General features: G+C 42.4%; 2 protein-coding genes across 3 annotated transcripts in view; both read left to right on the top strand.

Annotated features, from left to right (window-relative positions):
• The window catches only part of nos1 (nitric oxide synthase 1 (neuronal)), a 43,676-nt gene extending 38,709 nt beyond the window's left edge, over positions 1 to 4,967 (top strand). Inside the window, exon 24 of the mRNA XM_035530295.2 lies at positions 1,224 to 4,967. Coding sequence (XP_035386188.2) covers positions 1,224 to 1,239 — 16 coding nt within the window. The 3' untranslated portion in view covers positions 1,240 to 4,967. The remainder of the gene's footprint in view (positions 1 to 1,223) is intronic.
• A 702-nt stretch (positions 4,968 to 5,669) lies between these two features.
• On the top strand, positions 5,670 to 16,757 carry lrrc74b (leucine rich repeat containing 74B). 2 transcript variants are annotated; one of them, XR_014123705.1, is made up of 11 exons: positions 5,670 to 6,032; positions 6,152 to 6,332; positions 7,044 to 7,186; positions 7,368 to 7,500; positions 8,424 to 8,630; positions 11,858 to 11,967; positions 12,326 to 12,441; positions 12,872 to 12,950; positions 15,739 to 15,848; positions 15,987 to 16,082; positions 16,403 to 16,435. XR_014123705.1 is itself a non-coding variant. In XM_027010631.3 (10 exons), the coding sequence occupies exons 1-10, from the start codon at positions 5,874 to 5,876 to the stop codon at positions 16,517 to 16,519; spliced, it is 1,341 nt and encodes a 446-aa protein (XP_026866432.2). In that variant the 5' UTR covers positions 5,673 to 5,873; the 3' UTR covers positions 16,520 to 16,757. The 2 variants fall into 2 exon arrangements, 1 of the variants encoding a protein (XP_026866432.2); XM_027010631.3 differs by lacking the exon at positions 15,739 to 15,848 and having other exon boundaries at positions 5,673 to 6,032; positions 16,403 to 16,757.
• The last annotated feature ends 72 nt before the right edge of the window (positions 16,758 to 16,829 follow it).

Genomic DNA, 16,829 nt, shown 5'->3' with positions numbered 1-16,829 from the left:
AGTACGCTCTCCACCAGAGCCGTACTCCCACTACGCTCTCCACCAGAGCCATACTCCCACTACGCTCTCCACCAGAGCCATACTCCCACTACGCTCTCCACCAGAGCCGTACTCCCACTACGCTCTCCACCAGAGCCATACTCCCACTACGCTCTCCACCAGAGCCATACTCCCACTACGCTCTCCACCAGAGCCGTACTCCCACTACGCTCTCCACCAGAGCCATACTCCCACTACGCTCTCCACCAGAGCCATACTCCCACTACGCTCTCCACCAGAGCCGTACTCCCACTACGCTCTCCACCAGAGCCATACTCCCACTACGCTCTCCACCAGAGCCATACTCCCAGTACACTCTCCACCAGAGCCATACTCCCACTACGCTCTCCACCAGAGCCGTACTCCCACTACGCTCTCCACCAGAGCCATACTCCCACTACACCCTTCACCAGAGCCATACTCCCACTACGCTCTCCACCAGAGCCGTACTCCCACTACGCTCTCCACCAGAGCCATACTCCCACTACACCCTTCACCAGAGCCATACTCCCACTACGCTCTCCACCAGAGCCATACTCCCACTACGCTCTCCACCAGAGCCATACTCCCACTACGCTCTCCACCAGAGCCGTACTCCCAGTACGCTCTCCACCAGAGCCTTACTCCCACTACGCTCTCCACCAGAGCCATACTCCCACTACGCTCTCCACCAGAGCCGTACTCCCACTACGCTCTCCACCAGAGCCGTACTCCCACTACGCTCTCCACCAGAGCCGTACTCCCACTACGCTCTCCACCAGAGCCGTACTCCCACTACACCCTTCACCAGAGCCATACTCCCAGTACGCTCTCCACCAGAGCCGTACTCCCAGTACGCTCTCCACCAGAGCCGTACTCCCACTACGCTCTCCACCAGAGCCATACTCCCACTACGCTCTCCACCAGAGCCGTACTCCCACTACGCTCTCCACCAGAGCCGTACTCCCACTACGCTCTCCACCAGAGCAGAGGGAGCAAGAACGTCATGCACACTGGACCAGTTAACTGGCTTGTTTAGTATCCAGTCCCTGGAGCTGCTTGGTGAGCAGCTAATCAAAATGTTAATTGTTTTATGAGCAAAGTCATCAGGTAGAAAGATATGAATCTTGTTTTTATTGTTCTCCTCTGCTCTTCTCTCTCTTTGTCTTTTTCTCAGTTTGTTTCCTTCTCTTTGTTCGTTGCAGGGTGTTTTGTTCATAGGACATCGTTTCCATTTCTGGCTTGAGTCTCACACAGGCAGGGTGACGGGGAGGCCGAACAAGAGCCCAGAACTCCCGTCCTGTTTCACAAAACTGTGCCAAGATTGTTTTCTTTCCTTTTTCCTTTACCGTACTTGTTCTCGCGCTTTGCTAGTTTCTACTTGCCCTGCATCTCTCTGCTCAGAATGTGCAGGTATGATGACAGGTGCATGTTTCCTTCTGAATTAGCTTTTTATTTAATCTATGTTCATATGGTTTGTTTGTTTGTTTGTTTATTTATTTATTATTAAGCTGTGTGAACTGAGCACCTGAACTCAAACTGCCTATTTGTGAATGCATGAGCAAGAGCCATAATGTCAAGAGTTGTAGTCCTGGTATTTTAAAATTTACAAGCATGTATTTAGTTATTAAGTGTTGGTGATAAACTATTTACTTTTGGGTTTAGTGAATGAAAGGGTCACTGTGCACATAATAATGTGTCTGGATTAGAAATTCTTGCACAGGCGCCCGTGGTAGACAGCCTCGTCTGTGTTTTTTTTTGTTTTGTTTTGTTTTTTTTATCCGTGATGATTTACGTGCATGTTTTGTGATTTCTGAGCAAAAAAAAAAAAAATCGGCAGCTTCAGCGCTGAACATGGCTGGGGTGTTAACCTCCAAAACGAGGCACGTGAGCCCAGCCAGTCTTAATCCCAGCCTGGAATGGGATAGAAATCTTTTTATTTTTGCCCTTTTTTGTTGCTGTTTTTACTCCCACTTCTCTCTCGTGAAGCCCCATGTCACGCTTGGCTTGAGCAGAGTGTGCAGGGAAATTCAGGAAGCGGAATGGGAGAGAAAACAGAATATTGCTTTGGTCTCCTCTCAGACATCGTGTGAGTCAGAGAGGCAGGAATATTCGGTTTGGCCACTGAGGTGTTTTCGCAGATTTATGTCAGAAAAAAATGTGTCTGAAAATGATGTGCTTTTAAACTGAGAGAAAATAAAGATGAGGTAATGTAAGTTTTAGACCAATGGGATTTTCAGATGGAGAATTATGACTGATATGTCGCGAAATGGGAGAGCAGACGGAGCTCATGGATCTGCACGTGTGAACTGGATTTAGGTTCCGTGAAATGGCCCGGACAATGAATCAAAGTTGAATCTCTAGTCACAGAGGTTCCTAGGTTACAGAAAGCAACAATGTGCGGGAGAAAACCGAGGCAGTCATAATACCAATCTTTTCACAGGCTTAGAACTTATAAAAAGGTTCTCGTCTTGCCTCCATGAGCATTCTTAACATAATGGGCCAGATTCATAAAACTTCATGGTAACTTCTCTACGCCTCGCAAAAGGTGCCACACGGTATTTAATTCCTATTCATAAAGTCGCTGTGGCGATATTTCGCACACGCCTCAGTAAATCCACCTGTTCCCAAGGTGAAAGACGATCAGAATCAACATATAAATGAGGCTATACATATTAAAGAGCCACGCTAAGCAACAGATGACTGACCAACCTCAGACGTGACACCAGTGGTATGCTGAAAACAGCCAGTTGCGTGAATATGTAATGCATTTGTAACTTTCACCAAAATTGGAAGTGGATGGTTGTGCTGAGATGATCATTTCAGTTCTTGTAAATCATGGCAGAGCCACAAAATTGTATTGCTCTTCAGTCTATGTCTGTTATAGTTTTCTGCTTTGTAACACCTAAATATGCATTTCTTATGACAAAGGTTCATGGCGATCTGAGGTTTGCTCAAGCAAGTTACCTTCCTCTTCGTGTAGGCCTGCAGCTGTAAAGTTTGCCATCCTTCTCACTCCAAACAGACCAAAATGTGCCTTTTAAATAAATCTGTCAATTAGCTAAGTGTCTAGAATTTTGTTGATGTCTTGTACGTATGATCCATATTGAATTCTTACCAGGAAACGTACAGCTTCAGGTGATGTGTTTGCAGAGCTGTATTCTATTATCAATTGCCAACATAATATACGATTGAGGACAAAATGTGGCAGAACAATATATCACAGAAAAGGTCAAATGTGCCAGCAATCCACATTTATGAATGTGGAAATGTGTTACTCCGGCACTAATTGCTGTTGACGTTATTTTAAATCTGACAATATGTTTTATGAATTTGGCCCAGTGTCGTTTAGATTCCAGAAGGGACCATTTTCTTGTAAACTACATCAAGATGTGTGTTTCTCCAGGGGCACCAAGATAACAACACTGCCAGACTATCAAATAGTTGCCATGGTAGTGGGCCCCCCCCCTTTTTTTTTTTTTTTTTTAACAATGACCAATGACCAGACATATTTACAATAATCCTGATTAGGTGGAAAAACATCCATGTCAGTCCTTTTGCTTCATTCGGATGTTGCTCCCTTTAAAATTGGTGCCCATTCAGTGAGGGAACCTTCCTGTTTCCTTAGCGCTTCCTTATGCATTTGGCAAATATGCTGCTTTGCTTTGACCCCGTGTAGGCCCTGTGCTGGGTTTCTTTTTCCAGAAAGAAATCTAACCTCAAGAATGACTTAACCAGGCTGATTTACATGTCAGGTTTGGAGTCAGGTCTGCGGAGGAATGACTTAACCAGGCTGATTTACATGTCAGGTTTGGAGTCAGGTCTGCGGAGGAATGACTTAACCAGGCTGATTTACATGTCAGGTTTGGAGTCAGGTCTGCGGAGGAATGACTTAACCAGGCTGATTTACATGTCAGGTTTGGAGTCAGGTCTGCGGAGGAATGACTTAATCAGGCTGATTTACATGTCAGGTTTGGAGTCAGGTCTGCGGAGGAATGACTTAACCAGGCTGATTTACATGTCAGGTTTGGAGTCAGGTCTGCGGAGGAATGACTTAACCAGGCTGATTTACATGTCAGGTTTGGAGTCAGGTCTGCGGAGGAATGGTCTTCATTCTGTTGAGAGCATCACTGCCGTTTCTTGCTGCCGATTGTGTCTGTTTGCTACTTGCTACTTTGCATTCCACACCGTCTGAACTCTGTGATACAAAGCGAGCATAAAAAACAAAAAGTTACACATGTGTCAAGGCTAAGTAAATATGAATCTGTTTAAGAACTTTTTTTAAGAATGTATTTTGATTATAGATATTGTTTTGGGGGTTTTGTTTGTTTAAATGTTGCTTGTTAGAAAAAAAAGTGCATGATGTCACTGTGTCCTGTTGCCAAAGCCGATCCTCCTCTTCAGCAATGTCTTGTTGACTGTTGTGTTAGAAATTATGGACTGGTCCTTGGGTTCTAGTGTCGTTGGGTCCTAGTGTCCTAGGGTCCTTGGGTTCTAGGCTCCTTGGGTTCTAGTGTCCTTGGGTCCTAGGGTTCTAGGGTCCTTGGGTCTTAGTGTCCTTGTGTCCTTGGGTTCTAGGGTCCTTGGGTCCTAGGGTTCTAGGGTCCTTGGGTCTTAGTGTCCTTGTGTCCTTGGGTTCTAGGGTCCTTGGGTCCTAGGGTTCTAGGGTCCTTGGGTCTTAGTATCCTTGTGTCCTTGGGTTCTAGGGTCCTTGGGTCCTAGGGTTCTAGGGTCCTTGGGTCTTAGTGTCCTTGTGTCCTTGGGTTCTAGGGTTCTAGGGTCCTTGGATCCTTTGAATTTTTGCTGCTGCCAAAAAAAGAAAGAAAAAAGATTTCCAGCCACTCTTATGCTGTGAGCCTTCAGTTGTGCAACACCTGAACCTGGAATCATTTGCCATTTTGTTGCATATTCGTAACTCACTTAATAATAAAATCACATTCACGTCACAACCCGTAGTGTGTTGTCTTTTATGGGTCTTCATGGACAGGGACATTAAAAAGCCTGGCTCACTGCTGGCTCACTGCTGGCTCACTGCTGGCTCACTGCTGGCTCACTGCTGGGATTTGTCCTAACCACAGCCATCAGTCGTCCACATTCTGTTTATGATTCTGAGAAACATTACAAACTTGCCACTCTTAAATCATGTGCAATTTCACATGTGAATGGGAAATTCTACTTGTTGCATCCTTTGATTTAGAATTTGTATAAAAAAAAAAAAAAAGTTGTGTGTGTGTGTGTGTGTGTGTGTGTGTGTGTGTATTTAATTAAATATGTAGCATGTCATCTATATTATATCTGTAATATAAGGGCTTTTTCATTCATTGAATTAATAACATAGTTATAACATCTCTTGAGTATTATGCAAAATTATACCTTTATTGTTACATGAAAACATGGTTGTCAGAATCAAGTATGTTCTTTGTTCATATCATTGTTGCTCCCGCTCAAACCCCTCAGTGCAGGGACAGAGGAGTGTGGAGGATGGGCACCATGGCAACCTGTCAACAAAGTAAATCAGTTGAACATTATCCTGCCCCCATTGTTTAGAGCCTCCTGCCGATTGGAGCATGTGGGATAAAGTTTGCGTTTAAAGTTGGGCAATTAGTCAGTCTGACTGTCAGTCTGGATGGTCCTCCCACAACAGGGCAACAGAAAACACCACTGCACTGATTTGCTTTCAGAGTTTTAACACTTGCATAGGCAACAGCTGGATACCTGCTTGTTTTAAGGAATTAAACCTGTTTGTTTGAAGCCATGGACCTGAAAACATAGATGTTTATTCAGTGAAACTTAAAAGGAAAAAAGCTTTGAAACTAACTGCACCCCCCCCCCCCCCACACACACACACACACTTCATGATGGTCGGTAAGAAGATATCTAGGGAGACACTGCTGCTATCAGTACGTGAGGATGATGGAGATGAAGGTCATGTGGAAGAGCTGTTGGGAGCGGTTGGGAGCAGGTCACCCAGCAGACCCCGCCATATCTACAGCAGAGGCAGTGTGGACAACCAGGTGAGCTTGCAGGACCAAACAAAATAGTGGAAAAAGAGATCAACAAAACAAAGCAGGGTGATGGTGTGTGTGTGTGTGTGTGTGTGTGTGTGTGTGTGTGTGTGTGTGTCCGCTCACAGACAGTGGCCAGAGCAAATGCATGGGGTCTGAGCGCTGGGGACAGAGTCGGAAGTGAAGCTGATGACGGGGACGACGATGAGGAGGAAGCTGGTAGGAGCGATCAGCCATTGGATGGACAGCAGAGAGACAACGCGTGTTTCACCTTGGATGAAGATTCCGACACAGACCTGGAGCTTGAAGGTTATGTAGCAAAGGGCTCTTATTAAATGCAAAAAAGCTGAGTGAGGGAGCGAGTGACATGGAGAGCATGAGCGTGGGCGATTCGTATTATGATAGAGGCTGTCAGAAAGCCAAGGGCTGCAGAGTGTGTGGTAGCTGCTCTAGCATGAAATAAAACTGGCTAACAGTCATGAGTCATACTTTTGATTTCAGACATTCTCTTTTTTCTCTCTCTCCATTTCCCACCTGCTTGTTCTGAAGATACTGAAACACCTACACGGTCTCCTACATCTAGATAAATGGCTGTTCTGAAGTCACCAAGCCACTGAGTGTCCATGTGCTTGCACTCCTGCTCCTGCCTGTTTTTTTTTTTTTTTCCAGCTTATTAGCACTGCCCATCTGCTATATTAGTGCAGTGTGCCTATGCATAGCTTAATGAATGGCTTGGGAATTTTCCACATTTGTCGTAATTGGTTGTCTTAATGATATTTGATTTGCTAATGACAATGTTTCATTTCAACAGGCGGCTGAAGGATTGGATTTAACTGCTAGATGCTTTTCTTCCAAATCTCCATACACAATGACTTGTGCATTGTTTCGCTAAATGTCTCATACTGATTGGTTACTGAGAAGCTGTATTGTTACATAACAATGCCCAGAATGTCATAATATCTGCAGTTCACAGGCCTTCAGGTCTGACTAGAATTGAGGGATGTCATATTATGGTTACAGATGAGAGGGACCAGTATGACCTCACAGGCCAAGTGCGCTACAGGGAGGCGTGTAAGAGGCTCGGTGTGATCCCAGCCTCCTGCTTCCTGAGGACCATGCAGAAGAGTGAAGTCAGCATGGCGCATCATGGACTCGGCCCTCAGGTAATCTCCAAATGGGCAGCTTTCAAAGCAGCCGCTCACAGAAATTACAGAAAGAGTGAGAATAACGGAGCCTTCACGTGTCTGGAAAAGTGGACAGATATAAGAACACGTTTACGTTTACAGTATTCAGCAGATGTGAAATAAAGAGAGAGGAAAAACCATTTTGAAAACTGTTCCATAGGGTGCTGTAGCACTGGCGGTTCCCTTGGTAACCAACACATCCATTGTGAAGCTAAATCTGCGAGATAATTGGATGGAAGGGGTGGGCGGAGCTGCTATGGCTGACATGCTCAAGGAGAACTGTTACATCACAGGTGCCTTTTAGAAATGGCCACTACTCCCAAACACCTTCCATACACTACATGCACATCCAGCACCCAAACCCTATCCACAGTCTAAGCTTGATTCAATGCAACACCCAGCAAGTTTGGGTTTCATTTCTTTGTTTGAGTAATTGTTTGTTTGTTTGTGTCATTTCTGGATAATTAACTCGGCTAAAGCAGATCTTTTTGAGAGAAGCTGTCATATTTGGAGCGCTCAGCTCCCTGTAGCACAGAACTGTAAAATGCCTCAATACTTGAGGCTTTTCCCAGCTGCTCTTTCCATATATAAGAACCTCTACTATATTTCAGCTACTTTAATGAAATGGCAAGACAAGAAAACAATACTGCTTATTTAAATTTCAATTTGAATTTCACACAGTGCCTGTCCTGAATCAGTGAACAACTGTGGCTGGCTAGTTTCTGTCACTAAGTAATTCTAAGACTGAAGCACATCACATCGGCTCAAACGCTGAAAGTCTGCATATACTGGACCTGCCAGGAGGCTATGAAAAATGACTATACTATGTTATACTATACTATACTATACTATACTATACTATACTATACTATACTATACTATACTATACTATACTATGTTATACTATACTATATTATACTATACTATACTATACTATACTATACTATACTATACTATACTATACTATACTATACTATACTGTCTTTAAAAGAATTCCTTAGCCCAAATTGCTACCATGGATGCAATGTATGAAAGCCAGTATGGACATTTATAATTTTATGAGTGATAATTTTATGTTAGGATCTATTAACTTTACTCTACTGTTAGCCACTGTAGCATTTTCTGGTGAAGTAGCGCTTTAAGATTGAACTATGAATTAACCTACTAAAGTCCTCATGTAGCTAAACAAATATGTTTGGTGCTGGCACCCTTTCAGAGCTGGACCTTTCAGAGAACCGGATAGGGGAGCTTGGTGCAAAAGCTCTTGCCAGCATGCTGCTGGAGAACACCACACTGGCCTCGCTCAACCTCTCACAGAACTGCCTGGACAAGCATGCGACCAGACACCTGGCAACGGCGCTGAGCAGCAACCAGCACCTGCAACACCTGGACATGAGTCACAACAGGCTGGGAGAAGCAGCAGGTAACAGAGAGACTGGGAGAGAGAGCAGGTAACTGGATGCCCTTGGGCACTAATGAAGCTGAGCACCCTCATTCAACACCTGCACTGAACACCTTTAATAAACACCCCTACTGAATACCAGTACTCATCAGTGTCATCATTGTACCGAAGGTTGCAGGCAGCCACCCAACCTGGAGCTCAAACCCAGGCCTGACAGGAGGTGAAAGTGAGCTCTGACCACCAGACCAAAGAGCATCCAGAGCAGCCATTTAACCTTCCTAAGTGATGGTCTCTGTCACAATCATTATTTAGATGCTGATCTTGGAATAGCAAAAGATTCTTGGTGAAGAGCATTAGTAATGCTGTGATTCTTGATGAAGAGCTATGTTCCAGCATTAGTAATGCTGTGATTCTTGATGAAGAGCTATGTTCCAGCATTAGTAATGCTGTGATTCTTGGTGAAGAGCTATGTTCCAGCATTAGTAATGCTGTGATTCCTGATGAAGAGCTATGTTCCAGCATTAGTAGTGCTATGATTCTTGATGAAGAGCTATGTTCCAGCATTAGTAGTGCTGTGATTCTTGGTGAAGAGCTATGTTCCAGCATTAGTAGTGCTGTGATTCTTGGTGAAGAGCTATGTTCCAGCATTAGTAGTGCTGTGATTCTTGATGAAGAGCTATGTTCCAGCATTAGTAATGCTGTGATTCTTGGTGAAGAGCTTTGTTCCAGCATTAGTAATGCTGTGATTCTTGGTGAAGAGCTATGTTCCAGCATTAGTAATGCTGTGATTCTTGGTGAAGAGCTATGTTCCAGCATGAGTAATGCTGTGATTCTTGATGAAGAGCTATGTTCCAGCATTAGTAGTGCTGTGATTCTTGGTGAAGAGCTATGTTCCAGCATTAGTAATGCTGTGATTCTTGGTGAAGAGCTATGTTCCAGCATTAGTAATGCTGAGATTCTTGATGAAGAGCTATGTTCCAGCATTAGTAGTGCTGTGATTCTTGGTGAAGAGCTATGTTCCAGCATTAGTAGTGCTGTGATTCTTGATGAAGAGCTATGTTCCAGCATTAGCAATGCTGTGATTCTTGATGAAGAGCTATGTTCCAGCATTAGTAGTGCTGTGATTCTTGGTGAAGAGCTATGTTCCAACATTAGTAGTGCTGTGATTCTTGGTGAAGAGCTATGTTCCAGCATTAGTAATGCTGTGATTCTTGGTGAAGAGCTATGATCCAGCATTAGTAGTGCTGTGATTCTTGATGAAGAGCTATGTTCCAGCATTAGCAGTGCTGTGATTCTTGATGAAGAGCTATGTTCCAGCATTAGTAGTGCTGTGATTCTTGGTGAAGAGCTATGTTCCAACATTAGTAGTGCTGTGATTCTTGGTGAAGAGCTATGTTCCAGCATTAGTAATGCTGTGATTCTTGGTGAAGAGCTATGTTCCAGCATTAGTAATGCTGTGATTCTTGATGAAGAGCTATGTTCCAGCATTAGTAGTGCTGTGATTCTTGGTGAAGAGCTATGTTCCAGCATTAGTAGTGCTGTGATTCTTGGTGAAGAGCTATGTTCCAGCATTAGTAGTGCTGTGATTCTTGATGAAGAGCTATGTTCCAGCATTAGTAGTGCTGTGATTCTTGGTGAAGAGCTATGTTCCAGCATTAGTAATGCTGTGATTCTTGATGAAGAGCTATGTTCCAGCATTATTAATGCTGTGATTCTTGATGAAGAGCTATGTTCCAGCATTAGTAGTGCTGTGATTCTTGGTGAAGAGCTATGTTCCAGCATTAGTAGTGCTATGATTCTTGGTGAAGAGCTATGTTCCAGCATTAGTAATGCTGTGATTCTTGATGAAGAGCTATGTTCCAGCATTATTAATGCTGTGATTCTTGATGAAGAGCTATGTTCCAGCATTAGTAGTGCTGAGACTGAAGGAAAAGAAGTTGCTAATTTGGTCTACATGCTAACTGGAAATTTTGGACACAGCACTTTGTTAGACCTCAGTATGCTAATTAAATCAGTATTTCTGCCATCGAGACAAAGAGCCTATTCCATGGGACTTTCTAACAATTTCCTGGTCACAACGCTTTAACTCTGATAACATCCTTCAGTCATTCAAATTATTCCCAGCTTTTAATTACTCTCCCACATAAATTCTTTCTATCTTAACTTTCTAGAAAATAGCTTACCAGCACAAATAAGAGCAGATTTCTGGAGAAAGGAGACAAGACCGTTCTACAGTCGGAACCACTGAGATGTGAGAACATGTTCATGTGCAGCAAATCAGTGTCGAGTTCACTACTATTACAACAACGAAGCCACAGAGCGTCTCTGACTCAGGCTTGGTAACAGCTCGCTTTCAGATGAAGTGTCTAAGAAAATGCCATAGACATTTTTGCCAGACTGAACCTCCAGCGACATGGTCTTCTGGTGAATGAGGCCAGCACGAGTGGTCGTAAGCGCTTAGAGAAGGCTACCTTCTGAAGCACCCCGCCTTGTAAACGTGACAAAGCAGGGGTTTGATGTTCACAGAGTTGTAAATAATGATGATGAACACGCATATTAAAGCTCGGCTTAATATGCTCTCTGTCTCAGTCCAAAAGACCAAGGAGATGCAATAAAATGCAATACTTTAAAAGCAGTGATGTCATGAATGCCAGACCAATGCAATCACCACAACTGAGGATGGCTGAAATGTGTTGGGTGGGAGGCTCATGGTGAAAAGCCTTCTGGGTACAGTGCTGTGAATGACAAGAGTTTGAAAAAGGACTCATGATCTATACAATTCAGGAAGACGATTCATGCATTCATAACCCACCCAACTGGTACCTCTCCTTCTACGGTGCATATGACAATATAGTTCTGTCTTCTTTTAAAATATATCATGCTATGATACTAGAGCATATGTTTATACTTCTAAAACTGTGACCAAAATGGCAAAGAAGTCCAATGCACCCTGGCGCTGTGACATAATGTATGTATTTTTGATTTTTTTCATTCTTCATCTTCTCCACTCAGTCTGTTTTAAAAGGCTCAGATAATTATGCTCTGTTGTGAATGCTTTATAATAGAGGCATACAGCAACTGTTTAAGATTCTCCCTCTCTATATTTCTTTGTCTCTGTATCTGTCTCTCTCTCTCTCTCACCTCACTCTCTCTCTCTCTCTCTCTCTCTCTCACCTCTCTCTCTCTCTCTCTCTCTCTCTCTCTCTCTCTCTCTCCCTCTCTCTCTCTCTCTCTCTCTGTCCCCTTAGGGGAAATCCTGGGTGCTGCTCTAGCTGAGAACACAGGAATGAAGTCATTCAATCTGGCCTGGAACTGCATTCGAGGAAAAGGAGTCATCGCTTTAGCCAAAGGCCTGGGGGTACAGCTATTTCATGTTGTACAGGAACTCACTGCAGCCCAGCGATATCGATCAGCCCAATAACCGTGCTTCAGTTCCTAACACCCTAATCCTTAGCTGCTGTGACAGGCAGGCCAGATTGTGGTAAAGCAATGAGCTCACATGCTGAAATGAACTATATACTTTTTCTTCCTGCTCGTGAGTAAGCAGCAACCCATGATGCTGCTTCAATACTTTCAGACTGCCAACATAAGCAGTTTGAACCCACATCACTAAATAAGACAAAGGCAGTTCTGGTTGGGCTGTTAGTAATCACCTAGGTCAGTGATTGGTGTATGCACGAGTGTACTCAAATAACATGTGATGGTAATGTTTAAAGGCAAATATATTCTTGCGAGTCGTGGACTTATCTTACAACGGACTGGGCAAAGAGGGAGCGGTGGCTGTTGGTCAAGGGCTTAAGGATAACAACACTCTGGAGGAGCTTAACATTAGGTATGCATTTCCATCATCTACTTTCTCTCTATGAACTCCTGCACCTACTGTACAACTCAGTGACTGGAGAACACAAAGATCTTCACATCATTTGGCACAAGAGAAGTCAGTCACGCTGAGCCTGGCTGCTATCTCTTAGATAGTGAGGAAAAGACAATCAAGTTTGATTCGATTTCTCTTTGATTTGCCGTACAATCTCAGTTCAAATGTCTTTAGCACAGGATAAACAGACCCCCTCTGTTTGGTTTGAGAGATTTTTGGGCTTTATCTATGAGAGTATTTTCCTCTTCTCAGTATGAAAGAGGTTTGCATTGTGACTCTAGTTTATGGGTTAGTTAAGATGGGGTTGGAGGTTGGTGGTTTGGCAGATCGGGTGGGGAAATTACAAGGCATCCTTTTGAAGAGATTTCTCTGATTTCTGTTTCCACAGTGTCAATCGCATACCCCCTGAAGGAGCAATCCATTTAGCTGTGGGTCTCAGAGTGAATAAAACCATTCGGATCCTCAAGGTAAGACACTTGGAGGAAATTGGATTCTTGTACAATCAGCAGGACAGCATCTAAGATGGCACACTGGGATAAAGGTAGCAAATAGAGTAATAATAATAATAATAATAATAATAATAATAATAATTTTTCTTTAACCAGGTCTTCAGTTGAGATCTTTTACAAGGGACATGTCATGATCAGTCCCTTCCATCTTCTGTGTTTTCTCTGTCTTGTGTGTTCCATAGTTTCGTTTTGTCCTTACCTTGTTTGATTGCTTACACCTGTCCCTCGTTTCTAGTTTTGTGAAGTTCAGGTATTTAAACCCTGTTGTGTGCCTTGGTCTTGGTGGTTCATTGTTTGAATGTTTGACTGTTTGAATGTGTTTCGTTATGGCTGTTTCTTTGTATTCCATGCCTTTGTGTGTATCTTAGCCTTTATGTTTCCTAGCCTTAGTTATAGCTTCCCCGTTTGCCTTCATATGTGTGTTTGTTTTGTTAAGTCATATATTCCCGTACTCTCCGTGTAGGTTCTATGACCCCGGACTGCCTAGACGACTAAATTTTGGATTTGCCCCTATTAAATCTCGCATTTCTCTGCACGTGTCTGCCTCCTTACCGCTCGGCGTTACAGGACACCTGGCCAAGAATGGCAGCAACAAAGAGTTTCAACAATGAGATGAACAGACATTAAAATAATCAGTTAAAACAATTACAGACAGACAGCTTGGACTCAATAGATTTCACCATCGTTTTAACTCATTCCTGGATACTGTGTCGTGAAGATTAAGAACAGGGTGTAGATTGTTCCATGCAGTCGGTGAAGAAAGCATAAAAGCTAAAAAACACATAAATAAAACACATAAAAATAGCTTTAGAAATAAAAACACACCAAGGACAAAGATGGCAGGCCAGGTCACTTTTGAATATTCACAATTTGTAATGACTCTCAGTGCGCCATCATACACACTGTACAGCATATAAATAGAATAAGGCAGGGGCATCCATATACAATACATACCCATCATCAGTGACAGATGAACAAAGGGTGCCTTTAAAAGTCTGTTTTGCAAGACTTATTTCTGTAGTGCAATTTTCAAGAATCAGCTTTTTTTAAATATGCTGAATATATGCCTTAAAAGACAAATGATCATCAATTAAAAACCCAAAATACTTCAAAGTAGATGCCAGCTGAATTTGCTGAGCATTTGTGGTAACACTTTTCTCAGACAATGCTGACCTTACTGTTTTTGATGTAGTAAAAAAAAAAAAAGGTTTTGTTTTATCTATATTTAGAACAAATTGCTGTTAGCAAAGCAGTGCTTGTGTTCTGTCAAATGCATACTGTAAATATGCAAAGGCTCTTGCAGGAGTGGATGCAGAGCAGTAAATAACTGTAATCATAAAAATGAAAGTCATTTATATTCTTTATTAGTCCAGGGCAATTTATATAGAGAGAAAATCATAGGGGGTCCAGAACTAAACCTTGTGGGACCCCCTCGTGAACTTGTGGGACCCCCTTGTGAACTTCCACTCTCTGGAGTGGAACCCTCTTGCTGGGGTATCTTGAGTTTTATCTGTAAGATAATTTGCAATCAATACAACTGCATGTTCAGAAAAATCAATAACTGTAAGTGAACCTATTAAAAATATTTTGACCTAGTGTATCAAAAGCCTTAGAGAGGTCTATAAAAAGAGTAAGAAAACACTACTTATTATCTATGGCTTCTGTTATATCATTTATGACCTTCAGGGCAGCTGTAAGAGTGCTCTAGATTTTGCAGAATCCTGACTGAGATGTAGACAGTATTAATTGTCAGGTGTTCTTTTACTTGATCACTAACCAGGGATTCAAGCAGCTTGTCCACAACAGAGAGTTTAGAGATTGGTCTATAATTGTCTAATACAGACAAAAAATGGTCTATAAATATCTATTATAGATCTATAAATGATCTATAAATATCTATTATAGATCTATAAATGGTCTATAAATATCTATCATATATGTATAAATGGTCTATAAATATCTAAAATATAAACAGAATAACAAAGGCAGCTTTAGGTATTTTATTTGTCAACAAACTATAATTAAAAATATGACAGTGGTTCAGCAGCAAATTCTGATGCTAATTTTAGAAATACCAGCTGGTTTTATAGAAAGTTCTTTTCAAGCTCCACAAATCTGTGCTGTGTTAAAAGCAGTGAAATTAAAAGCCTGACCGATGCTGATGGCTCTGTCATGGTCCTGGGTTTAATTCTAGGGATATTTTTATTAAAATAATGCAACATTTCTGTTTTATCAGCTATTCTGAGACCATGAGTTAGTATACAGGTTAGAACCTCACCTAAGTCCCTGACCCATGCCAAGTTACATTCATGAATAATCTCAGATAACTTTAACCCAGGAGTTAGCACACCCGTTAACTCTGAATTTACATATAGGGTGTGCTTGTTTACAATTTGAGTGAAGTTCTCATGGAAATAACTCCAGGCCTACTCAATGTTGTCAAAAAGAGAGATTGTATCCTGTTTAAAATGATACAACTCATGTCAAAAAGCCTCTTCAACAAATATCCTCATATTACATTTCATAACAAAATGTGGCTTGCTTTCATTTTCATTTTCATATCCCTCATGACTGCCACCACATAGTGGTCACTAACATCATTTGGGAAAACACCCGATGCAAGAAATTTAAATGGCATGTTTGTTAAGGCTAAATAAGTGGTTGATTTCTGCAAACATTTGGAATTAAGTCTTGTATGAGAGTAAATTAAATGCGTGAGATTTAAAGAGTCATACTGTGCTTTCAGGTCGTCAGACACAGGTATTAATCCCAATTCAGCCAACAGAACTTCGTTGTAGTTCAGCTGTGACAATGGCTTCAAAAGAGTATACGATGAATTACTAGGAGCACATGGAGGTCTGTAAGATCCCACCAGATCTCTAGAAAGTTCTACATCAAGAGCTAACAGCTCAAGGCCTTTATTTCCATCGCTGACACTCCTTTTTCTTGTGGACAGTCTTGCTGACCTGATGCTTTGATTTTCTGGACATGTAGATGGCTCGGAATCCTGTCCAGTCGGTGGGATGTTTTGCTGTCCTTAAGGCCATACAGGGGAACCCAGCATCTGCAGTGGAGTACCTGGACTTCTCGGTATGCATTCTTGCCCTTACCTTTCAGCTCTCACGGGCCAAGTGTAAAGCCACATACTACATGCTATAGACCGCATACTATGCCATCTAATGAGCATCAGGGTGTTTGCTCGTGCGTTAACAGCACTTGTCATTTCATGAGCATGTACCGTTAACGCATGAGCAAATACCTCGAGCACGTTTTTGGATGCCACTGAATAAATGTGTTTCAAGTGAGGTGTTAATGGGGTGTCCTGTAAATTGGCTGAAAGTCTGAGTTGGTGTGTTATTTTGAGAGACCTTGGTGCAGCCAACACTGTTTTATTGCTTTTATTACCCTAGGACATCAGCGTGGACCAGGAGTTTGAAGACATGTTCTGCTCCATCAAAGAGTCACTGCCAGACCTCCAGGTGAAGCATGGGGGGAAGAGAAGAACTCTCCAGAAAACAAAGAGCTGACCATAACTAGGAACCATCTGGACACAGTAGTCTACTACACCAGTAGCATGAGGGCCTATTCCTGTGTCCACATAAACATTTGCGGAAAAGAATCCTTTAAACTTCAATACACAGAATGTTTGCTTGAATGTATTGCTCGGTTTTAAGTTTAAACTGAATCTCGACTTCTTTTTTTTTGGAATTTATTAAAAGTAATTTATTGAAATATAACTGAATAAAAATGGACCTCTGCTCTTGACATTAAGCCTCACGCAGAGTAGCGGGAAGTGTGAACAGCTGCTGAACACAGTGATGTGATCATGCATGGGTG

The sequence above is a fragment of the Electrophorus electricus genome, chromosome 5 (assembly GCF_041902795.1).
Source record: "Electrophorus electricus isolate QZ-2024a chromosome 5, ASM4190279v1, whole genome shotgun sequence".
In the NCBI taxonomy this organism is placed as follows: domain Eukaryota; kingdom Metazoa; phylum Chordata; class Actinopteri; order Gymnotiformes; family Gymnotidae; genus Electrophorus; species Electrophorus electricus.
Note: the sequence above shows the minus strand (reverse complement) of the source record. Positions and strands in the feature narration are given on the sequence as shown.